At 42.8% G+C, this 26,571-nt stretch overlaps 1 protein-coding gene across 1 annotated transcript in view; it reads right to left on the bottom strand.

The window, feature by feature from the left end:
- LOC126251730 (15-hydroxyprostaglandin dehydrogenase [NAD(+)]-like) overlaps positions 1 to 26,571 on the bottom strand; it is a 77,697-nt gene that overhangs the window by 11,303 nt on the left and 39,823 nt on the right. Inside the window, exons 4-6 of the mRNA XM_049952335.1 lie at positions 15,150 to 15,256; positions 11,575 to 11,748; positions 3,090 to 3,247 (exon numbers count right to left, since the gene is read on the bottom strand). Of these exons, the coding sequence (XP_049808292.1) occupies positions 3,090 to 3,247; positions 11,575 to 11,748; positions 15,150 to 15,256 (439 nt within the window). The remainder of the gene's footprint in view (positions 1 to 3,089; positions 3,248 to 11,574; positions 11,749 to 15,149; positions 15,257 to 26,571) is intronic.

Raw genomic sequence — 26,571 nt, 5'->3', positions numbered from 1 at the left:
GTCATTTGGCTGTTTACAATTACGCCCTCTCTGTCCTGCCTTCCTGTTCATAACGAATTGTACTCTTGTTATACCATTTTCCACCGTTGTTGATATTACATTATATTTATCTGAGCAGCAGGTGCTTAAGATATGAACATAACCGAACCATTAGTTTAGTAATGCATGGTTACTTAACACTAAGGCACATTTTGTACAGGAGAATGGAGCTGTTTGTAGAAGCAACCTTTTTTTATTGAGGACATATAATTTTGTATTCTGGAGAAATACAGGAAGAGTCCAATAAATATTTCCCTACGTAATTTATTAAAAGGTAAACTGAAGAAAATCAAACCTAAATTTATAACAATTGTACATTTTGGGGAAGCTTATGTCACTGTAGAGTGGAATACATAAATAATTTGGTATTCTGGAGGTAGTACGTGTAAAAGGGAGCTAAAAATTAACTGCAAGTAGGCCATAAATCAGATTAAAATTAAAAAAAGTTGAAGGACACGAAAGCAATAATTGAGAAGGAAGTGAAACAGGGTTGTAGCCTATCCCCAATGTTATTCAGTGTGTACACGGAGCATAAGGAAACCAGTAGAAATTCAGACAAAGAATCAGAGTTCACAGAAAAGGAGCTTTGTGATCACACTGGTTCTGTCACAGAAGGAAAAGGATTTAGAAGGTGAGTTGAAGGGGACAGATAGTTTCTAATAAGGGGTTATAAAATGAATATCAACAAGAGTAAAACAAGGGTGAGAGACTATAGTCCAATTAAGTCAGATGATGCTGTGGGAATTATATTAGGAAGTAGGTATTAGATGAGTTTTGTTACTTAGAAGGCGAAATAAGTGATAGCAACGGAAGTAAAGAAGACATAAAATACAGACTGGGAACGGCAAGGCAAATTTCTTAAAATCTAACATAAATTGAAGTGTTTGGAATACTTTTCCTGAAAATTTTCGTTTAAAAAGCTGTTATAAGCAAGCGAAACGTGGACGATAAACAGTACTGACAAGACGAGTACAGAAGGCTGAGAAATGCAGTGTTCCAGAGGAATGCTTAAAGTTAGAAAGGCAAAGCGCATATCCAGTGCAGAAGTACTGAATTGAATCGGTGAGTAAATTAAATGTGTGATACGACTGGCCGGAAAGAAGAGACGATGATGGTGATGGTGTGGTAGTGTGGTCACACGATGGCAAGATATCTAGCACCCATGCTAAAATTTTAAAGAGACAACTTTGGATATAGGTCGAAAAATTATTAAAACAGAAATTGTCGATAAAACCATAAAGAACGTCCTAAAAATTTGCACACACACACACACACACACACACACACACACCAACACACACACATTCACACAAAGCGCACATCACCCCCACACACGCCCACTTACACACAAAACAACAAAAATCATGTTGTCAGATACAAAACACAATAAAAAGAGAAAAAAGTAGTGGAAAGAATAGGGAAGAGCCAGCCACTGTGCAACAGGTTAAAATCTCGAGGCAGAAAGCTCAGGCCGGAGTCCAGGCACGTCACAAACTTTTAAAACCACCACACTCATCTCATCAACCAAAACAGAGGGCAGACCCCAATATAAAGTTACATCTTTCTGATTACCACAAAATAAAATAAACTCAGTTAAAATGTGGCGTACAGTGATTTGCACGCCACGTGCATCACATATTGGGGGCTCTCTCGCCAGTGTAAAAAGCCATGCATTAGAGGACAGTGCCGAATTGCCCAATTCAGAGGTGGACAGTGACCGACGCGAGGAACGCAATGGCTAGATCATTGGCTTCAAGAACCGCTGCTTGTTGTTCGCCTCTGACAGGCACTACTCCTCCTATAACTGCATGGATCTCCGAGCACCATCAAACGGACATCTTGCAGGGGAATGGGGCACTGTGTAATGTCATATTCCCTGCAGGCCTCCTTAACGCTTCTGTCTGCGTATTCATTTCCCTGAATTTCCATGTGCCCCGGTGCTCAGCACTATTACATCTTACCCTGCCGCTGTACGACGTACAGTTGGTCATGTATGAGATGGAGCATCTTCTCTGCTGGGTACGCGTGTTACAGCGATTGTAGAGCACTAAGGGAATAGGAGTAGATGAGAAATTGGTTGCCCTGAAAAAGCTTCATCAGCTATAGCGCCTTCACCGCCACCTGAATCTCTGTGAAAAATACAGTATAGTTACGGGGAAGGCGCGTCTTGAAGACTCGAATGGGAAATATGACCAAACAGCCAAGGGAGTTCCTTTGTTGGGAACCTTCTGTGTACACAACTTTAAAACCGTGATGCCTCTCTAAAAAAAGAAAAGATATTAAAACTTAAAATCTGGAGTGTAATCTTTCTTAAAATGCGTCAAGTCTTAAATAATTCTGGGCCTGTGTAGGAGGCAATGTGCAGACCTGCTCCAATCTTGGCGTAAAACGTTAAAACCAGCAACACACATTTCCAAAAGGCAGTTAGTCATCCACGTGAATCCCATAGGGGCTCATTGCTCGGTGTCCAGCACGAAGGAGCCTTTCCATCAGTAACCGAGCAACGGTATGGTATTCAGGTTTGTATGGCGTGAACTGTGCTTTATAGCCTGATGTGAAAGGGAGGAATGGGTGAAGGTTAATAACTGTTAGAGGGAGACCAAAGCTTGAGAACAGTGAAGAGATACACGTGGATATCGGTTGCAGTAGTTAAAAATGGTTCAAATACCTCTGAGCACTATGGGACTTAACTTCTGAGGTCATCAGTCCCCTAGAACTTAGAAATACTTAAACCTAACTAACCTAAGGACATCACACACATCCATGCCCGAGACAGGATTCGAACCTCCGACCGTAGCGGTCGCGTGGTTCCAGACTGAAGCGCCTAGAACTGCTCGGCCACCACGGCCGGCTTGCAGTAGTTACTCACAGATGAAAAAGCTTAGTCTGGTAAAGTAGCTAGGCGAGCTGCATCAAACCCGCAGGACTGGAGACCATATCAACAAGTACTTTGTACACGCTATCGTATGTTAAATGGCAATTTAACATGGCGCTGGCTTCGGGTAAGTACCACAAACGCCGACAAAATTGAATAACGAAGTGGTACGTACGTGCAGAGGGAACCCACGGCGGCTATGGCGTCGAGCAGCGGCTGCTTGATGTAGTCGTGCAGGCAGTAGAGGTGGACGTTTCTCGCCAGTGGTGTATCCGTGGGTCCCGGGCACAGCGCCACCATCCTCACGCCCGTCTGATTCACGTGCAGCTCGTCCTGGAACACGACACAACATGTCACAGGCCCAACCTCCTCTGCAGTCATGCACACTGTCAGTGGTTATACAACTTCCAGAATCGTGGACCAAATTGCACACCAAACATGCAATCTCAGGAGTTGACGTACAGGGGGGTGTGCAAAAGTATGGGACCTCCAAAAACACGACACATTACCACACATATTACATTGTATAAAAACTGTTGGCATTCAAAATAGCAACCAGTCGTCTCGGAATAGTTAAACACAGGTCCTGTACAGCTTTCAAGGGAATTTTATACCAGACGTGGATAGTCATCACGCGTGCTTCTGTCCAAAGGAGGTCACAAAGGCTGAACAATATTGATATCTGGTGACTTTGGTGGCAGGAAGGATGCCACAATTCATGCTCATGCTCACAAAACCGGTCCTATACCATGTGAGCTGATTGAACAGTGGCTTTGCCGTCTTCGAATACGCTACCACCACTATTCAAGGTACAAACGCCAAGACTGCCCGTCCCGACAAGCTCAGGGTTACACTTGTGGCAAGAAAGGTCGCGTACAATACGTATGTTTGCATCAGAACAAACATAAGAATTCTGCTCGCTCACGAAAATCTATTCACAAGGCCCATCTCATCAATGCAGTGTATTCAAAGCCTGCTGCAGGCACTAGCAAAACTAGCAAGCAAACAGTTCCTTCAGTGCTACGCCAGTCCAATTTGTTCATTTGCATCTTAAGAGAAAAAACGTGAGAAATTTCAGTTGAACATGGGTGCTTCTGTTGCAGTGCTGAATCGTCACACATTTGAACTACTAGGCTCCCCATGCCTGTCCAAAACTAGCACGCAACTGACAGCATATAATGGAGAAGACTTTCCCATTATGAAACGTCCCCTTAGAAAAATTGTACATGACTGTGCTCAAACTGACGCACAATATTTTTAGCGCAACGCAATCTGACTTTCAAAAATCCCTACAAGAGAATGGCCATGACTAACTTTAACCTATACGTTTCACAAATCACTTACCTCACAAAAATCTTCGTTACTCAAACTACTGCAATACAGCGAGCGCCAATACTGCTAGCTAAATAAGAGATTCAAACTACTGAAGGCACTAACTACTGATAGGCATAGTTAGCAAATGAAAGATTTTGATAGAGAACAAACAATGTATTTACCTTAAAAGTGTTCAAAAGTCATAATATATATAGCAGTTCATGACATCCATTCTTAGAACTGTACTGTTTCTGATGGACACACGTCCAGATCATCCGCTCTCAAAAATCCGCCGTCTCACTTCCCCACATCCACCACTGCTGGCGGCTCACCTCCAACTGCGCAACGCTACGCGCTGTTAACATCCAGCTGCCCAACACTACAATGGCAGACAACAATGCAAACTAGCCACAGACTGCACACAGCACAGCCAGTGATTTTCATACAGATCGCTACGTGGCGTTACCAATAAGAAAACCTAAACAGCCTACTTACACCATTCTCGGAAAATGTACTTTGCCTGCCACGTATCGCTCGCATACGCAAGAGTGACTTTCACTGTGCTACAATCACGCGATTTTAAGAACATATTTGGTCTTGATTCGTTTGCTTTGTTTGGCTTTAACATTCAGGACAATGTGTTGTCAGTGTCTGCATTCAATGCAAAAGACATTGTAGCTAGCTTGCTGAAAGACTTCCCGGAACTCTTTTCTGAAGGTTTAGGCAAAGCTAACAATTTTGTTGCACATATTACGCTGACAGAAAATGCTGAGCCGAAATTTTGCCGAGTAACAACTGTTCCCATTGCATTACGGAACAAAGTCGCTGCTGAACTTTAAACAATTGCAAGATAGCGCAGTTATTGCGCCCGTATCAGCTAGTCAGTGGCCAAGTCCACTGGTTTTGCTCCCCATACATTCAGGTCGCATTCGCCTCTGTGTTAACTTTAAGTCTACAGTCAACTCATAAACTGTAATTGATACTTGTCCATTGCCACATACAGAAGCTCTTATGGACAAATGAAGCACTGGACGACTCTTTTCATAAACTGATTTGCGTGACGCATCTTCAAATACCGCTCGATGAAGAATCTCAAAAAGTGTGTGGCTTGTTCAAATATTTGCGTTGGCCTTTCGGCAGTTCTTTCGCAACCGCCATTTTCCAACGGTATTTGGAACAACTAACTGCACAACTGCCAAACTGTTCCAACTATTGTCTTAGCAGGATTGAAGCAATTCAGAATCGTGAGCATCGATGTGATAAGATACAGGAGAAGCGTCAAAGTCGGTTATCAGGGCCAATCGGAAGACGTGAAACTGCGTCCGCTTTACCATGTTGAGCTGTCGGGCGATACACAATCTCGTACTGGTATTGAGACAACAACAAATCCATCTTTGCAATTTTTGGGCAGTTCGTACAGGAACCAGTTTCTTTGGATGAAACAAGGACTGCAGTGGCTTGTGATCGTTACTAAGTAGAATTTTCTGCCATACAAATAGTGGTGGAATTTGGTGACACCATACATAATAGCCAAAGACTCTTTTTCAATTCGAAGACGTGAAACTGCGTCCGCTTTACCATGTTGAGCTGTCGGGCGATACACAATCTCGTGCCGGTATTGAGACAACAACAAATTTTTGGGCAGTTCCTCTGAAATGTAGGAAAATTGCACAGGCCACGGAAGCTGACTCAGATTTGAACATTTTGCTAAAATACATTCGCCCATCTTGGCCTCGTTCATTCTATAGCATAAAGAACTCTGTAGTGCGCCGATACTTCGCACGTCAGCATAGACCCACTATATAGCAAGTGTGATTGTTGTTCAAAATGACAGTGGAAAAACACGTGTGTTGATCCCTAAGATCTTGAGAAAAGAAGTGTTGCAGTTACTCCACCAAGGACACGGGGGGATTGTTCGTACGAAACAGTTAGCGTGTCGCCACTGTACCTGGCAGGGTATGGATCGCAATCACCATGGCAATGTGTGCACATAGATTTTGCGGGTCCTTCTTGGAACATTCGTTGGTTGACTGCGGTACGCCCTCATAGCAGGTTTCCTTTTGGTATGCTAATGAACTCGACAACGTCTCGTAGCACAGTTCTGGCGTTGTCTATTTTTTGCCTCTAAGGTTTTCCTGAAGTCGTAGTGTCGGACAACGGCCCCTAGTCCACGTCAAATGAATTTGAAACATGTTGTGAATGCAATGCCATACAGTGTCTAAGAAGTGCACCGTTCCATCCACGGCCAAAGGACGAAGAGAAACGTTATGTCAGAACCTTCAAGCAGCAGATGGCCAAACTTTGCACCGCACAAACAAGGGACCAAGCATTGCAACTAGTACTTGCCTCCTATCGTTCGCGTCCACGAGATGGACCATCGACGGCGGAATTGCTTCAGGGCCGCCGCCACTGGACACTGCTCCACCTGCTTCACCATCCTCAACAACCGGCGCCGAAGGAAGGCTGCAAGTATCGCTTCGAGCCGAATGATATTGTGTGTTTCAGGGTTTTTAGCGGCAGCAGACAGTGGGCGCGAGACGAGATCGTCCGTCGACATGGTGCTTGCATGTATCTCATTTCAAGCCCAGACGGATTGCAGCGCCGAGATCACAATCAACTTGAGCCGTGCGTGGCTCGTGTTCCCGCCATCATGTATTTTACACCCTGTTTTTAACGTACTTCCACATCACTACGTTAATTTAAATGACTACTGTCACTGAGTTGCTACTTTGCCTGACCGTGACCGGTGCTAGCAGAGCGTATCGATATTTCCCCTTTCGTAATATCTTTGCTCAACTGCTATTACTTCCCGGTCGTTGTCTGTCGTAAGCGAGTTCGGGTCTGCCAGTCAGTTGGAACGCGTCTGGAGCGCAGTCCGGACCAGCCAGTCGGGGAGTTGCAATGCGGACTAGTGCAGTCGGGTTGGAGCTGTGACGTCTGCGTCGACATGGCTCGCCCGACCATTGCCGCCACACATCTCTTGAACGGGGCCACGGTCTTGGTGGATCGTCGGTCGGTCATCCTACCGGACGCCGCGTTTTGGCTCGCCGATCGTTCATGAGTCGGCTGTGTGTGTGTGTGTGTGTGTGTGTGTGTGTGTGTGTGTGCGCGCGATCGACTCCCAATTTGTTTTCGTGCATGCTTAATTACTGACGGGTATCGTGTGTGTGTAGTTGGTGTGATTACCTTTGAGAAGTTACTTAAATGTTGTCGGCATACTGGCTCTGAGAGGTCGGTCGTCTCATCGGGCGACGTGTAACTGGTTCTCCGAGCGCTTCTGGGCCCCTTCAGTTACCATCTTGTGGAACTTAGTCTTTTCCTGGTGCAGGGATGTTGTTTAGACAGTGAGTGTGTTTCCTCTGCTTGGTTGGGTCAGAGCCAGCATTTCCGCCATCGTGTGTCTGGAAGTGAGTGGGAGACGCACCAGCAGTGGAGTCGCGACGGAGCAGCAGTCGTGGACGGACCAGCAGGCAGTCAGTGGGTTGCTTCGGACCAGGGAAGTAATCACCGCGCGGTGCAGTCGGCTGATTCCACTGCCGGTCCCTGTGCAGTGTCGGAGCGTGTGTGGAGCTGTCTGATCGCTATGAGCTTCGTGGTTCACCGACCCATGACGTCAAAGTTGAGTAGTGGTTTCAAGTACCCATGCCATGTCCATTCATGTTGTGTAGTTCCTTTCAGTGGTTCACTGTTGGGGAGGTTTTCCTGTGAGCAACACCGAGTGTGTGTATTGCTGAAATTTAGCCGCCGTGCGGTGGAGCTAACTACACTCCTGGAAATTGAAATAAGAACACCGTGAATTCATTGTCCCAGGAAGGGGAAACTTTATTGACACATTCCTGGGGTCAGATACATCACATGATCACACTGACAGAACCACAGGCACATAGACACAGGCAACAGAGCATGCACAATGTCGGCACTAGTACAGTGTATATCTACCTTTCGCAGCAATGCAGGCTGCTATTCTCCCATGGACACGATCGTAGAGATGCTGGATGTAGTCCTGTGGAACGGCTTGCCATGCCATTTCCACCTGGCGCCTCAGTTGGACCAGCGTTCGTGCTGGACGTGCAGACCGCGTGAGACGACGCTTCATCCAGTCCCAAACATGCTCAATGGGGGACAGATCCGGAGATCTTGCTGGCCAGGGTAGTTGACTTTCACCTTCTAGAGCACGTTGGGTGGCACGGGATACATGCGGACGTGCATTGTCCTGTTGGAACAGCAAGTTCCCTTGCCGGTCTAGGAATGGTAGAACGATGGGTTCGATGACGGTTTGGATGTACCGTGCACTATTCAGTGTCCCCTCGACGATCACCAGTGGTGTACGGCCAGTGTAGGAGATCGCTCCCCACACCATGATGCCGGGTGTTGGCCCTGTGTGCCTCGGTCGTATGCAGTCCTGATTGTGGCGCTCACCTGCACGGCGCCAAACACGCATACGACCATCATTGGCACCAAGGCAGAAGCGACTCTCATCGCTGAAGACGACACGTCTCCATTCGTCCCTCCATTCACGCCTGTCGCGACACCACTGGAGGCGGGCTGCACGATGTTGGGGCGTGAGCGGAAGACGGCCTAACGGTGTGCGGGACCGTAGCCCAGCTTCATGGAGACGGTTGCGAATGGTCCTCGCCGATACCCCAGGAGCAACAGTGTCCCTAATTTGCTGGGAAGTGGCGGTGCGGTCCCCTACGGCACTGCGTAGGATCCTACGGTCTTGGCGTGCATCCGTGCGTCGCTGCGGTCCGGTCCCAGGTCAACGGGCACGTGCACCTTCCGCCGACCACTGGCGACAACATCGATGTACTGTGGAGACCTCACGCCACACGTGTTGAGCAATTCGGCGGTACGTCCACCCGGCCTCCCGCATGCCCACTATACGCCCTCGCTCAAAGTCCGTCAACTGCACATACGGTTCACGTCCACGCTGTCGCGGCATGCTACCAGCGTTAAAGACTGCGATGGAGCTCCGTATGCCACGGCAAACTGGCTGACACTGACGGCGGCGGTGCACAAATGCTGCGCAGCTAGCACCATTCGACGGCCAACACCGCGGTTCCTGGTGTGTCCGCTGTGCCGTGCGTGTGATCATTGCTTGTACAGCCCTCTCGCAGTGTCCGGAGCAAGTATGGTGGGTCTGACACACCGGTGTCAATGTGTTCTTTTTTCCATTTCCAGGAGTGTATAATGGTTGACTACAGTTCAAGTGCACCAGCGGAATTTTCTGCCTAGTGGCCGTTAGTGTTCCCGTTACCTGCCCTGGCCACTAACGTAATTGCAGGCAGTGTCCTTTCCTCACCTGTTGTGGCTGACCAGCAGGGTGTGTAGTTTTAACAGCTTAATACATATACATATTTGATTGTGGATAATCACGCCTGTAAAATTTTGTGTTTGAATTCTCATGTACCGATTGATGGCAGCAAGTCGTTTGTCGGTCGGTCCGTGGCTGTCCCCTGGTTGGGTTCCGACGGATTAAGTGTAGTTGGGCTCACCACCTGCCTCACTAAAGTGAACGAGCGCAGACCGACCTCCTGGAGGCTCGTGAGTGCTGTTGTCTTTACTGTCTTCCTCACCGGTGTTTAATTGTCTGTTTATACTCAAATACAATGATAAAAGAAAAATTCTTGGTTTTGCTGTTTATGTAAGTAAGTTTAAATTCCGGCAATTGGATATTTGCTAAAAGGTTATCGCTGTTGTGTTGCCGTTTCTGTTAGTCCGGTTTCAGCTAGTTAAAATTTAAGGCGTATGGTTATATTTTTTTAAAAAAATTTGGAAAATTAATTGTGGGCCTTCAGCCTTGGAATCTTGTTCTTAAAATTACCTTTCAAGCTAAAACACCGAGGCCTTCTGGTTTTAAAACATTATGGTAACATATTCTAAAATTGTTGAAATTTAATTGTGACTTTCAGCCGTTTGTATTGCACCTTGCGTATGTCTGTTCTATCTAACTTTGCCTTGAGGCTTTCCACCTAGCTGTGATATATATTTTTTAAATTCTTTTATTTGCATTTAACTGCATTTTTATCGTGTTGATTTTTAAGATTTCTTGTTTGGAGGCCTTCAGCCGTGAAAGAGTTGCATTTTGAAAATCGTAGTTGTAGAGGTTCGGCTATGTGCCGCTTTGGCTATAAATGTATTATTAAATTACGATAAATCACAATTTTAATGTGAAATTGGCCCCAACCTTATTTGGCCGTTTCAACAATCCCGATCACCTGTTCTGCCCAGCGGGTTTAGCGGGCGTCTCACAACTTTGCCTCTGTCATGTGCACTGTGACCCTTCTGTATCTCTTCCTCCAGATTCACGGATCCTGAGGACAGCGCGGCCACAGCATCCGCCAGAGGGTGTCTTCACGACACCGCGGGAAGACCGCATGGAGACGGAGCCTTCGCCTCGTCTCGTCCTACCATTGGAGCTGGACCCGCCCACGCCGCAGCAGCCGACGCCTTCTACATCTGGTTATGGGCCTCAGGAGGAGGAAGCGTACCCATTTTGTGGTTTTTCCAGGGGACGTTTCCCCAGAGCGAAAGCCGGATGGCGGGGTACGACCGGAAGTCTGACGTCCCCTGCAGTCACTGCTTCCGGTCCATCGGAGCATCCACGACTCCGTCTCTGCCCCATCCCCCTCCCCACCGTTGTTGTGTTAAATATACGGTGACGGTCCGACGCTTTAGGGGGGGGGGGGAGAGGAATGTTACAGTGTAAAGTCAGCGTCGTTACGCCAGTCGAGAACGACAGATGGCTTTGAGAAGAGGTCAGCCAATAGCATGCGGACCGACCTCCCTCCAGGACGACAACGCAGGAGCAGGGGCCCCTAGATGAAAAGGACACAAGTGCCTCGACCGACTGGTTGCAACCCACTTCTGTAGCAGCTTCAACATTAGCCACTTCGTTAGCTGGTGCAACGTAGCCTGTTCATTAGAATCTCTACGTAGCTCAGTTAGAGATCAGCAGTCACTACAGTTGAGTAGACTAGACTTTCGTTAGTTGCAGCCGCTAGGACCAGAAGTATTACTTGTGTTTGCCTATTCTGAAGAAGACTGATTCAAAGTGAACTATTCGCTTATGTCTTGTCATAATAAAACTCATTTATACAAGTTGTTTGATTGTCTAGCGAACTGAGTATGCAGAATTCCTAGACACAACACATGGCCACCTTAATTGCAAAATGTTTGAATGTGGCATGCTGAGCACACATAGTAGTACTGTGAAATTTCTTAACGATGCCTTTGAGGTAGTTCAATCCTTGCAAAGTATATGTCAAAACTATTCACACTCGCAACTTGTACATATGCTGGACATTAGAAGTGCTGCAGGTACCGGTGCCAGAATCGGTTCTCACCCCGTAGGAGCGCGTCATGGCACACACGGCGTGCTTGGTGCCGCTGTAGATAGGCGTATGGGGGTAGGCGTCGAGGCCCGCCACGGAAGACACGTTGACCACCAGACCACCGGCGCCCCCGTTCTGCTTGCCCATGTACTTGTACGCCAGCAGGATGCCGTACACCACGCCCTTCTGTAGGCACACACAACACACGAAACGTGTTCAACCGCACAGGGTCACTTCTGTCATTCTAAAACACTCAGGCAATATCGGAACAACTCTACCCTAGAATCTAAGACAAGGCACCTATAAAACATCATCGGGCATACCTGCCAATACCCAAAGAACTAATCCAAGGACAGTCACTAATATTTGCTACTATCCGTTACTCCCAGCTACACTCGAACATCAGTAGTTTTGTTATGTTGAGTGATTGCACTTGCAATAGCGTCAGCGGCTCTCCGTGTCTGCCAGTTCGGGTAAGCATAGCACGATGCGCCTGCCCCCTCTCCCCCCTCCCCCTCCGAACACACGACGGAGTGGCAGGCATACACCGCTGCAGACGAGCGGTGCGTGCAGACGGACGTGTGCAGGCGCGCCCATCCATGCAGTGTGATATTGAACTAGCTCTATACATTATACAGTGTGTACAGTAGGCAACAAATTTAATAACATTTTAACATGTTGTAAGGTCATTCACTGATGTAAAAAAACGTTTCATCCCCTAAATCACCCTATTAAGCGTCGATTTTATTTATTTATTTATTTAATTTTCTTTTTTTTCTTTTTTTTTTACTTTCTAAAGTAACCCATGTTCCTCCTCAGGGTTCCATATCTCTCCGTAACAAATTTTCGCAACGCCAAGAAGGAGTTCTGCGACGTAAGCGAAAGTCTGTAGGAGTGTTTCTAAATCTGAAAGGTAATGTGCCATAAGAGTGGTACTAGCAGCGCCACTACGAGGATGCAGTTCAGGTTTGGTTTAAATACGCGCCGGCCGCCGTGGCCGAGCAGTTCTAGGCGCTTCAGTCCGGAAAAGCGCTGCTGCTACGGTCGCAGGTTCGAATCCTGCCTCAGGCATTAATGTGTGTGATGTCCTTAAGTTAGTTAGGTTTAAGGCATTCTAAGTCTAGGGGACTGATGACCTCAGATGTTAAGTCCCATAGTGCTCAGAGCCATTTGAACCATTTTTAAATACGCCCCGTAACGGTTATGTGACATAGTAACCTTTGGGATTGGACATGGGAGTTGATATTAGTCACAGTGCCTTTAAGGCGATAAACTCGCCATTGTCAACACCTAACTGAGTTTGAACGATGTCGTGTAATATAGCTACAACAAGCTGGCTGTTCCTTCTGCGATATACCGAGCGAGGTGGTTAGCACACTGGAACTCGCATTCTGGAGGACGGCGGTTCAATCCCGCGTTCGACCATCCTGATTTAGGTTTTCCCTGATTTCCCTAAATCTCTCCAGCCAATGCCGGGATGGTTCCTCTGAAAGGGCACTGCCGGCTTCCTTCCCCGTCCTTCCCTAAACCGATGAGACCGATGACCTCGCTGTTTGGTCTCTTCCCCCAAACAACCCCCCCCCCCCCTTCTACGATACTGCACAAAAAATTGGCAGGAATGTAGGCACTGTACAGGACTGCTGGTAGCAGCTGTCACGAGAATGTACGGACGCATAAAGACCTGGCTCCATATGAGCACGTGGTACTAACTAGAGGTAAGACCATCGTTTTCAGCGTATGGCTCAGACGCATCATACTTCACCTGCAGCAGCAATTTCAAGGGCAGCTGGCATCAGAGTGACACAACGAACTGTTACAAATCGGTTACTTCTGGGACAGCTCCCAGCTAAACGTCCTGTAGAGTGCATTCCACCGTCATTTGCGTGGTATCACGCGAGAGCTCATTGGGGGACAGCGGGAAGATCTCTTGTATTTTCTGATGAAAGCTGGTTCTGCATCGGTTCCAGTGATGGTCGTCTATTGGTTAAAAGGAGGCGTGGAGTTACGGTCTGGGGTACGACATCATATCACAGGAGCGCTCTTGTTTTACCATACACCCTGACTGCAAATTTGTACGTCAGTCTGCTGATTCCAACTGTTGTGCTGCCTTCACGAACAGAATTCCATGGACAATTTCCAACAGGATAACGCTCGCTCACATACCACTGTTGCAACACCTAATGCTCTATACTGTGTCGATATGTTGTCATGGCCTGCTCGATCACCAGAACTGTCTCCAATCAACAAATACGCGACATCATCAGGTGATAACTCTAGCGTCATCTACAAACAGCATTAACAGTCACTGTATTGACTCATGTCAGCACGTTGTAGGTGTCGCCACCGGGGCCAACCTTGTGTGAATGCTGTGAAAAGCTAATCATTTGCATATCACAGCATCTTCTTCCTATGGGTTAAATTTCGCGTCTGTAGCACGTCATCTTCGTGGTGCAGCAATTTTAATGGCCAGTAGTGTATGTTACCTCGACAGATGTATGCCAGATGTACAGACTGGCCACATGTTTGATGTGTAAATCAGAATAATATTTCGCATTTCGTTTTTGATGTCTGTAAAACAATGACCTACACAATGGTAAACTGAGCTGAAATAATAACGATAAGTTCCCGTCCTTATGTGTTATATCATTATTTCTGTAAATAGCATTACAGTGCATAATTAACCAGCGATATTATCACAGAAAAGACTATGGCCGATACTGTAAGATGCTTTCTACAATCCTTCTATTTGTAGCTCTTTTACTATCGATGTAGTTAAGAACCATGAATAAAAAGTAAAAATCATTACACTATACTATTCATAGAACATGTCGTGAGGTAAGGCAATAGTATGTTAGTACTACGATCAACCACCACAGTTACCCAGTAAAGTCAAATAACTTAACCCGGATGATAATGCACGACTCTCATCTACCACCAAAAAAATCGAGGAGCGCTGCTGTAGCGTCACGTGACTAGGCGGTTAGCGACCTTAAGTATGTGAATCAGGTCCGTGGGTCGCCAAAGGCTGCCCATGGCTGGTACAGTGTATCATTTTCTACGAAAAGCAACAACACGACACGACGCTACCCTCCTCGTCACCACGCACACTGATGATGCTAAACATCATGACCGCCGTCTGGCGCGATGCAGACACGTGAAGTGGCCACCAAATTCTGCTTATCTGAGCCCGACCGAAAATATCTCGGACGCTACCGTCGCCAGCTCCGAGCTCATAAAACACCAGCCTGCAATTTATGTGATTTGTGTAACCTGTGAGTAGACATCACGTGCGACATACGTCCGGAAACCTGCTGAGTGCATGTAGAACCCGTGCCATGCAGAATCGCTACTGTATTGCGATCCAAAGGTGGACCAGCATGCTGTTAAGCAGGTAGTGATAACGTTTTGATTCGTCTGTGCAAATACAATAAAAATGTGGCTGTAGAGAAATGAAACAGTCAGCAAAACCTTTTTCACATGTTCCTTAATGTCTGCTTTCCTTACGTGTGGTCAGATAGTGTAGAAATCATACTCTGTACCGTCCACCACTTCTACGTAGTGGTCCTTCTTCAGTGTCTGCGACTTACCACGTTGATGTCGATTTCCTTCTCCCAAACCGCATCTCTCATGATGCCTGCATTGTTGATAACAATCTCCAGACGGTTGAACGTGGATTTGGCTGCCTTGAAGGCCTCTGCAACAACAATAAACGGACACCATTAATAAAAGTCTCGCCGACCGCGGTGGTCTAGCGGTTCTAGGCGCTCAGTCCGGAGCCGCGCGGCTGCTCCGGTCGCAGGTTCGAATCCTGCCTCGGGCATGGATGTGTGTGATGTCCTTAGGTTAGTTAGGTTTAAGTAGTTCTAAGTTCTAGGGGACTGATGACCGTAGATGTTAAGTCCCATAGTGATCAGAGCCAGCCGGCCGGAGTGGACGAGCGGTTAAAGGCGCTACAGTCTGGAACCGCACGACCACTACGGTCGCAGGTTCGAATCCTGCCTCGGGCATGGATGTGTGTGATGTCCTTAGGTTAGTTAGGTTTAAGTAGTTCTAAGTTCTAGGGGACTTATGACCACAGCAGTTGAGTCCCATAGTGCTCAGAGCCATTTGATTTTTTGATCAGAGCCATTTGAACCATTTGAATAAAAGTCTCGATATGTTTGCATACAAACACAACAGATGTTCGCTTATTGCAAGAGAAAGTCAAGTGCAGATTTAGTCAATTTTGGGTTATTGATCCATTCCGTATCATAAAATGAGTATCTTTCGTACGGAAAAAGCAGTTAAGTGCAGTTCTCACTCTGAGTTAAACAGACGTAGCAGACATCAGGTAAGTGCTTAGTTGATCATACTACACAGCAAAAATCGTTTAAGTTCAGTTAAAAGATTTTTCCAAAAAAATTGTTCAAATGGCTCTGAGCACTATGGGACTTAACATCTGTGATCATCAGTCCCCTACAACTTAGAACTACTTAAACCTAACTAACCTAAGGACATCACACACATCCATGCCCGAGGCAGGATTCGAGCCTGCGACCGTTGCAGTCGTGCGGTTCCGGATTGAGCGCCGGAACCGTTAGACCACCGCGGCCGGCAGATTTTTCCAGCACGTTGCCAATAGGTTTCATAAAAGAATAAATCATAAGGTGCACTTCATGGATAGCAGCAAAAAAGATGCACGGTATACCGAAGATCAAGTTTATCAGTATACTAGAGTGAGCCAGTGTTTCTTAGCTACTAAACAGTGATCTGAAATTGGTGTACAATAGTATTATACGACCTAAATGTGTGACATAATAATATCAGACTATACAAACAGATTGACATACATATTACTCTCTGGTCCGTTATTTGAAAGACATCGAAGCGGCAAAGAAACTGGTATAGGCAACCGTATTCAAATAGAAACATATGTTGAAACACGTATGTTGTGCGGCAGCGATGCTGAGACATTGTAGAATCTCTGACCAGAGCAGTTGCGCTCGACTCGCAGTAGCGAGCAGTCAGTCAGTCAGCAGTAGTCAGTCTGCAGTAGTCAGTCCTCAGTAGTGCTAGGAGTCGGTTGCTAGCAGTAGCGGAGAGCAGTCGGCGGGCGTCGGCATCGCAATGGTCGAGATTCAGGACGAGGTATAATTTATTTAAATAAATAATCATGCAGCTTTGCGCTCATCAGATAATGTAACGAACAGTCATTGTAATTTAACTTTCAAAAATCGCCCCCAATAATAATTTTGATTTAAAAGCAATTTTAGAGACAATCATTCAAATTTCCTTCCATTTCCTTTTAACAAAGATTTTTAAAAGGTACTTCCAATGCTTTTCATGCAAGCGCCAGAGAACAATAAGAGCAGAATTTTGACATGCAGTTTCACTAAGGTAAGAAATTTATTCTCGTTTCGCACAGGGCAAACACCGACCTTTCGGTTGAATTGAGTTTAGGTTATCATTACAGTTTCATTATCATGGGATTAGCGTTCATTATTTAATGGGAACTTGTACTTGAGTCAGATAGCGAGCTTTCATTTAATTGTCTTTGCCATTAATATTCTTGTGGGGAGTTTATACTTAGCTATGGCACCATTTCTAATAAATATTGTTTTTAAAATTTCTGTGGGAGTTCACACTTAGCTGTGGCACCATTACTAATAAATATAGTTATATTTTAGAATTTGTTGTGGGGAGGTTACACTTGGCGACACCCAGTCCAGGATCGTATTTCGTGAGAATCTTTTGTAAAACAGTTAGATATCTGCTCTTATTGTTTAAATATAATTAGAATTTGGCGCAACGCTTTTACTAATCTTGTGACTTTCTTTCTACAGGTCAACGGCAATTCGTTGCTCTGTTGTATTTGTGTGTTGATTTTGCATTGTGCTTATTTGTTTTGTGATTAATTGTGACTATTGTGAAAATGCCGCGAAAGACTGTGAATAGTGTATCGCGAGGTATCATGAACGACATGACCGAATTAAATAACTTCACCAATAGTACTAGTGACACGCAGTGCAATGATGACAATCCTGCGTTCACTAACAGTCAGTGCGTTCCAATCGCGAATGACGACTTTTACCTTAATGATGAACAAGAGAACTCAATTGTCTCCTCTGTTAATTTGACGACAATCGATGACGAGGGACGCTCTGTTGTAATGAGCGCTGCCCAGCTTAACACACCCGGTTTGGAAAATTCAAATAACGTACAGACAAATTTCTCTAATGAAAATGAGCAGGATACACAAAGTACGCCGGATTTATTTAATTCCGAAATAGTGTCTGACAGTGTACATCCGACTGACAAACCTTTTTGTACATCTCAGAATAACCAAATGGTCACAGAAAGCGGGACAATTCCAGGTCCACCATTAAACAGCACGGAGAATAGGGTAGGTAATAATGGATTGGAACAATTTATGGCAAGATTGCTACAACAACACAGTCAAAATCTTATACAACACTATAAAGAAGAGTCCAAACAACAGAGTGAAAATCTTAAACAACACTTAAATGAAAAATTAGATAACAATTCCAGACAGTTAAATGAAAAACTAGATAACAATTCCAGACAGTTAAATGAAAAATTAGATAACAATTCCAGACAGTTAAGTGAACAAATTAGAGCCGTTGCCGCGCAGTGCCATGACACTAAGGAACAGTTACGCGAAGAAATTGAGGCTTGTTCACGAAAAAGTAGCGAAGAAATTAGGTCTGTTGCTCAAGAATTAAGGGAAATGCAAACAGCCACAACAGAAACACTCAGAGACGAAATTAGCGGAGTCGCTAAACAATGCACTGAAAAAGCTACACAATTACGCGACGAGTTTAAAGCAATGACGGTAGAACTTTCGCGCACAATGGATGAAAAAATAGACGCAAAATTCGAACAACAGAACACTCAGATTAACGACCGTCTTAGTCTTCATATAGAAAACAGTGATACGCGTTTCCGCAAATTTATTGAGGATCAAAATCAAGTAAAACGTCAGGTAATGGAAACAATCACTGCTCAGAGACAGGAAGACAAGCGTAAAATGTTTGCGAAGGCAAAAACGTATGTAGACAACAATATTGCTCCAGTGTCCGACAAAATTAATACCATCGAACAGTCAAACACAGAATTACGTGACGAAATTTCTGATCTGAAATCGAAAACAGACACATACATAACAGATTTTCAAACAGTGACTGACAGACTCGAACAATTAGAACTAACACAGGATTCCGATGTTACAAAACTGAACGAAACTACACGTAAATTGCAAAAACAGATTAAGGCCACTGACACTAAAACCGATGATCAGGTTAAAATACTGACTGAAAAATGTGATGAATTGGCCAGTCGTATTGACATCATTGAAAATACTAATGACAGTAAATCAGACGATACTACACCGGTTTCATTTAATCAAACACCGGAATTTCAAAATTTACAGCAGACGATTAATGAGATCGATTCATCTAACAACACTTTACGTAGAAAATTGTCTAGTTTACAACAGGAAGTAACAGAGATGAAAAATATTTCGGTTAATAACGCATCACAGCAGACGCCACTTTGCGAACATTTATCAGATTCGCGCAACGCATGTAATTTGGGTAATCTACAAAGAGGGCACGACTACGATTCCGAACAATCACAGTTCAACAGGTTCTCTTACAACCATGAACCTGTTCCGTCACACAGAGACGATAATTTCGATTACAAACATTTTCTGTCAGTGAGAAAGTTTAAAGTGTTTAAAAACGACAGAACACAGATTCACCCGCTAGATTGGATACAACAGTTTAGCTTTGCTTTTCCACCGACTTGGCCTGTAACACGAAAGCTGAAATTTATTTGCAGCGCGTAATAGACCTCAGGGGATTCATTACGCTTTAATGAATATGTGCCGTAGCGAGCATAGGGCCCCGAGCTGTAGTAGTGCTGTTTCATCTTTAGTTTTCTGCACTGCTGCCTTCTCTTCTACTATCCTTTATATCTATCAAAACAGCTCTTTAACTATTGCTCTACTTAGAATTAAGAAAAATGAGTAATGAGAACCGGATATGACAAATTTTTACCGAAAGTGACAATTTTCATTAGGCACTGCAGAACTACCGCCGTAATTTTAATATCAGAAAAAATTTTAATCACCAGTATGTACAAAATTTTCAGCAACAGCGAATCACATTTTGGTAACAATAGACGTTTTCCACCACAACAGCATGAAAGTCAACCGGTTAACATGCCTAACCAACAATGGAATGCACAAGGTCAACCAGGCTCTGATGTTTCGCCGCGTGCACGTATAGTCCCAGCTACAACAAATGGTAGCGTACAGCAGCAGGAATAACTACGTACAGAAACACACTATTTCAATTCCTATCGCAATGCGCCGTATAGAAGTGACTATTATGACAGACGTAAAATTAATGAGCACAATTTTTCAGCGTACATTCAATAACAGTCGATCTTTTCAGCAGCCAGAACATCAGCAACAGCATATTATGATGAATGAACAGACAATAGGTGTCATCTATAGCGTAACATGTCAGTAAGAAATAATATAGCAGTTCAATTAGTGGATATGCCACAGCATCCTCCCGTAAATAATAACACGTATGACAGAATTTGACTAGACACAGTACAGGTAGCCTATTCCAGTAACGTAAGCAATACTTATTGACACGCAGAATTTTGTTCACGAGAATGTTATTTGAAATATGCTTTGTTGAATGCTCCACTTTTATCGCACCCAGATCTTACCAGAAATTTTTCCATTGCCACCGACAGTTCCAACACAGCTTTAGGCGTACATATTTTTCAGGAAATTGAAGAAGATGGCTCAATAGTAATTAAAAACATCGCATTTGCAAGCCGCATTTTGTCACCTGCTGAACGAAATTATTCCGTTACTGAACTAGAAACATTATGTGTTGTATGGGCTTTTACGAGATTTCGGCACTTTCTTTATGGCAGACATACCACCGTTTACACAGATCACAGAGCTATACAATTTTTACTTTCAGCTAAATTTACTCACGACAGATTAAGCAGATGGAAACTGTATTTACAGGAATTTAATTTTACGATTGTTCACATTCCCGGCACACAAAATGTTATAGCAGACGCACTTTCTCGTTCTCTCAGCAACAATCAGCAAGACGTAGCAACCAACTTCTGCAAAGCAAATTTCAGCGTCATGTACATTCAACAAGTTGCATTTGAAAATTTTATTTCATCGTCATTACAGGACATAGCACGAGAGCAAAGCAAAGACAATGTGTGGAAAGAAATTAAACACCTTTGGCAAGATAAGAATAATGTTACGATTAGAAACCACTACACTGTACGCAATGACATTCTGTTTCGCCGCTCTCATCCAGACAGTAACAATTGGTTATTATGCATTCCTGACGAACTGGTTAACAAATTAATCTGGTACACTCATTTAAGCTACGCACATTATGGAGCAAGAAAATGTTTTCTGATACTGGGACAGAACTGTTATTTTGCCAGCATGGAAAAACGTATACGACGAGTTTTAGCGTCATGTAAAATTTGCCAGAAAGCTAAGTCTGACACCACTTCACACATTCCTCCATTATATCCCATTGTACCTGTTAAATTAAGACATATGGCCGCAGTAGACATTTTTGGTCCAATTCCGAGAACTAATAGAGGTTTTTGCTACATCTTTGTCGCTGTTGAACTCACTTCAAAATTTGTTACCTTCACTCCGTTACGCAAAGCTACTGCTAAAACTGTTTCGAAAGCATTTGTAAAGTATTTCTTATTTCATGTAGGGCATGTGATGAAAGTAATTTCTGACAATGGATCACAATTTCGTTCTGTCATATGGACACGCATGTTACGAGCTAGAAACATTTCTCCGATTTATATATCCAAGTACCACGCCTCTTCGAACCCTTGTGAACGACTAATGAAAGAAATTGGTAAACTGTGTAGAATATACTGCCACAAAAGACATGTTAATTGGGACACACACGTACACTCATTTCAAGATGTAATTAATTCCATTCCAAATGAATCCACTATGCTACCTCCGTCTGTTATACTGAAAAACGTTGAACCACCAAACAAAATCAAAGAATTAGTAACATTTCCTACATCTCGTCGATTACGACACCACGAAATAATTGACATTGCGCTGAACAACATCAAACGTGCCGCAGAGCGCCGGAGAAGACAGCAAAAACAGGTTTGTAGACACCGAGACTTTCACGTTGGACAGAAGATATTAGTACGTACACACTATTTATCCAGCAAATTAAAAGGTAAGTGCAGTAAATTTGAACTTTTATACGCAGGTCCATATCGGATTCGCAGCATTCCTCACCCCAATGTTGTACACGTCGAAACTCTGAGAACCAGAAAATCGAAAGGCAACCATCATGTGTCAAACATTAAACCCTTTATCGAATGAAACCACTTTACGATGTAACATGCTATGAGGCCGTTTACACATTTTATGACCACTTATGCAATTATATTCACATGACTAATTACTGATGATTATCGTATTTTTTCTTGGCAAGTGCCCGGCAAGGTAAGGTTAGCAGGTCGCTTTTCTTGTCGTTACACATCAGACCGTGCACATTTTTTCAGATGAACTTACACATTTTATGACCACTTATGCAATTATATTGACATTACTAATTACTGATGATTATCGTATTTTTTCTTGGCAAGTGCCCGGCAAGGTAAGGTTAGCAGGTCGCTCTTCTTGTCGTTACACATCAGACCGTGCACATTTTTTTCAGATGAACTTACACATTTTGTGACCACTTATGCAATTACATTTATGTGACTACCTATTGATGATTATCGTATTTTTTCTTGGCAAGTGCCCGGCAAGGTAAGGTTAGCAGGTCGCTCTTCTTGTCGTTACACACTAGACCGTGCATCTTTTCAGATGAACTTACGCATTTTATGAATAATTATGCAATTCTCTATAATGACGCATTAATTTTATCAAATTCTCTCTCCATTGAAGTCTTTAATTATCGCATCTATTAACTACACTACATATAAGCTGAACACAACGAATGTCACATTTTGTCTTTCTTATGTATGTACGATTGTTTTCATGTTTTGTTTGTATGCACTGTGAACTAGTTAAGGTATAACACACACCATTTGACTTTGACATTTTGCCTTGTGACATCTCAACATCGTGACTGTTTTACATTTTCCTTTTTTGCTGCTGCATTACGATATTCTCTGTACACTTTTTGCCTTTAAACACTGTCTGTGTTTTGAGATATTACGTTTTCTGTCATGTTATGTTGTATGCTTAATTGAGTCACCATTAACCAGTCACTATTTAATGGGTATATGATTTAAATGCAAGACATTAATCTTTGTTCATCAATTTCAGAAATAAATGATGCGTACAGGAAATGAATTAAACAGAAGTGGGAATTTCACCTATGGAATAAACGAAAGAAGATGCAATAAGCTAATGAGGACGAGTAAATGGATCAGAATTAACAAGCATTAACCAGAATATATTATACACATCGCAGAATAGCAGTCTTAACTAATTTTTTCTTTCAGAATACAAAGCGATTGATGCAAGCTGTCAGACAGAACTACACATTTTAGTTTTAAGTGATGAAATATGCTAGGGATTAGGAATAGTTGTGTGATGAATAATGAAATGATTTTTGCAGATGATAATGAATGCTGATAATGAACAATGATGAAGAATATGGTACTATGAATAATGAAGTTTCTGTTTACAGGTGATGATAATGATGGAGTTATGATGATATGAATAATGAAGTTTTTTCTTTACAGATGAGGATAATGTTGAAGTTATGTATTTATGCTATGTAGTTATTTAAGTATTTGTTGCAGTTTACTTTGACAGCAGGTGTTATATTGCGTAGTAGGATGACTGAAGGTTTTGGAAAGGACAGCTATGGAACACATTTTTTATACACATTTCACTACCTGTTAATTCGAAGTTCACTACTTTTCAGCATAGTCTGCGTTTCTTCTTTCAGCTCAATAATCCATTTTGTATTTTTCTTTCAGGAGAAGCTTTTTATGATACTTACTAAACTTGTTACTTATTATACCTGTTCTAGTACTTGCATTTTTCTTACCCACTTGTGTCTATCATTTATAAATGTGATAACCTTGCTACAGCTGACTCATGACGAATGACGTTACACAATCTTTTCATTTATAGGAACAACCTAGAAGCAATTTTTTTCTCTTATTTCTTCTTGCTTTCCCTTATAATTACCCAAAGCAATGCATTGCTAGCAGAAAAAACAAAATGTATTAACAGTCCCAGATAATGTCACTAGTTTATGATAATTCTGAATAACACTGATCAGCTCTGAATTGTATGTCACTTGAATAATGACTTCTTAATGATACCTAAACATAATTGCCACTATCTATTGTAATGAGAGTACTTATTATGCCCATGCTTATTAATGCTACTAATGTTTTATACTATTCAATACTTGCTGGCCACTGAGTGCCCATAATTAATGTAACTTATAATGCCCATGCTTATTAATGCTATGACTGTAATTAACTGATTTTTCTAATAATGATTTCTTAATGATATGAAGAATACTGAATGATGAATAATGTTTTATACTATTCAATACTTGCTGGCCACTGAGTGCCCATAATTAATGTAACTTATAATGCCCATGCTTATTAATGCTATGACTGTAGTTAACTGATTTTTCTAATAATGATTTCTTAATGATATGAATAATACTGAATGATGAATAATGTTTTGTACTATTCAATACTTGCTGGCCACTGAGTGCCCATAATTAATGTAACTTATAATGCCCATGCTTATTAATGCTATGACTGTAATTAACTGATTTTTCTAATAATGATTTCTTAATGATATGAATAATACTGAATGATGAATAATGTTTTATACTATTCAATACTTGCTGGCCACTGAGTGCCAATATTTAATGTAACTTAACGTTTTGTTAGTGTTTTCAATGATGACTTCCCATATTAATACTGAATGATGATAAATATTTTGTACTAATCGAAAGTTGCTAGGCCACTGAGTGTTAATAGTTACTTGTAAATATGTCATTTGAATGAGGAAAAATGTTTTGTAATACTCAATACTTGATGGCGATTGATTACCACTCTTGTCTTTAAATTAATTAATGAACATTTTTCTGTAATACTACATTCATGGTACAGAAATGTTCAATGACTAGAGTATGGATACCGCAAACTACTTATGTAATTACTAATCAAGACTTGTGTGTTAGTTAATGTCCTTCACCTTCTGACCTAACTACCTGAAATTATTGTAACATCCATTGTCTTGTCCATCCTCATTATCATGGAGCACTATATTTGGTTTTTGCACTAATTCTACGTTGGTGTGCCGCCTCTTAAAAGCGTGGTGTTGACACGACATGCTGTCCACCACTGTAGGCGAAGAAACTACTTATGTAATCACTAATCAAGACTTTGTTATGGAGCACTGTGTGCCGCCTCTTAAGAGCGTGGTGTTGACACGACATGCTGTCCACCACCGTAACCGATGAAGACGTTATTCTGGTCCCACTGTTTGGTGTACCTGGTATACTGCCAAATGATAGTATGGAATACTACTACGACGTTTCACTGTCTTGATACGCTGATAAATACTTCTGGGAACGGAACTGCAGATTGTATCACTTAGTTGTGATTCTGTGGAAAGATATGGACTTTCAGTGCAGCTATGTGCAAACTAAAGTGCTACAACCATGATGCAATCCTTCCTTTCCTATCCTAATAGTGAAAATCATTTTTTTACTAACACCATTTATGTTCATGGCATATACATTTTTTCTCGATTTGTTGAACTCTAGTGCGAGTACACTTGTGTCACTTGTCGACATGATTTTTGCCATTTGTTGTCAAAATACTAAAGACATTTTCGATTTGTTTTGAAGTGCAGTATGTGTGCACTCTTGTCATCTATATTGTATATACTTTTTGTGATTTGATGATTTTTTCTACTCTTGCGTTTATTTGTTATAAAAATGTTCAAAAGTTTTCAGTGCATGTGCACTTATGTGAATATGTTTTCAACTGAACTACAGTGCCTGTGCACTCTTCTCAATTTTCGATATGATTTGTGTTCATTCTGTATACCTTTTATGATTTATGTCATTTGTTACTCTTGTATATACATTTCGTCTTTTGCTGATATGTTCTCCACTGCAGTGCATGTGCACTCATGACACTTGTCAACATGATTTTTTTTTTTTTGCCTGTTATGAAACTGCTAAAGAATTTTTTAGTGTGTGTACACTTTGTTATCTGTCAAATAATTTGTATATACATCTTTCCTGATTTGTTTTGTACTTATATTTTGTCTTGTCTGCAATGTTTTGTAATCGGTGCATGCGCACAACATTTAATTCATGTGATACATCTAAATATTTTGTTAATTAAAAGAAAAATTTGTTACGATGGCAAGTCCAAATGACTCACCATCGCTGCCAAATTTTTGCCCCCCCAGTGGAGGGTTATGAAACACGTATGTTGTGCGGCAGCGATGCTGAGACATTGTAGAATCTCTGACCAGAGCAGTTGCGCTCGACTCGCAGTAGCGAGCAGTCAGTCAGTCAGCAGTAGTCAGTCTGCAGTAGTCAGTCCTCAGTAGTGCTAGGAGTCGGTTGCTAGCAGTAGCGGAGAGCAGTCGGCGGGCGTCGGCATCGCAATGGTCGAGATTCAGGACGAGGTATAATTTATTTAAATAAATAATCATGCAGCTTTGCGCTCATCAGATAATGTAACGAACAGTCATTGTAATTTAACTTTCAAAAATCGCCCCCAATAATAATTTTGATTTAAAAGCAATTTTAGAGACAATCATTCAAATTTCCTTCCATTTCCTTTTAACAAAGATTTTTAAAAGGTACTTCCAATGCTTTTCATGCAAGCGCCAGAGAACAATAAGAGCAGAATTTTGACATGCAGTTTCACTAAGGTAAGAAATTTATTCTCGTTTCG

This window comes from Schistocerca nitens, chromosome 4, assembly GCF_023898315.1.
Source record: "Schistocerca nitens isolate TAMUIC-IGC-003100 chromosome 4, iqSchNite1.1, whole genome shotgun sequence".
Lineage (NCBI taxonomy): Eukaryota > Metazoa > Arthropoda > Insecta > Orthoptera > Acrididae > Schistocerca > Schistocerca nitens.
This window is presented reverse-complemented; position numbering and strand designations above follow the sequence as displayed.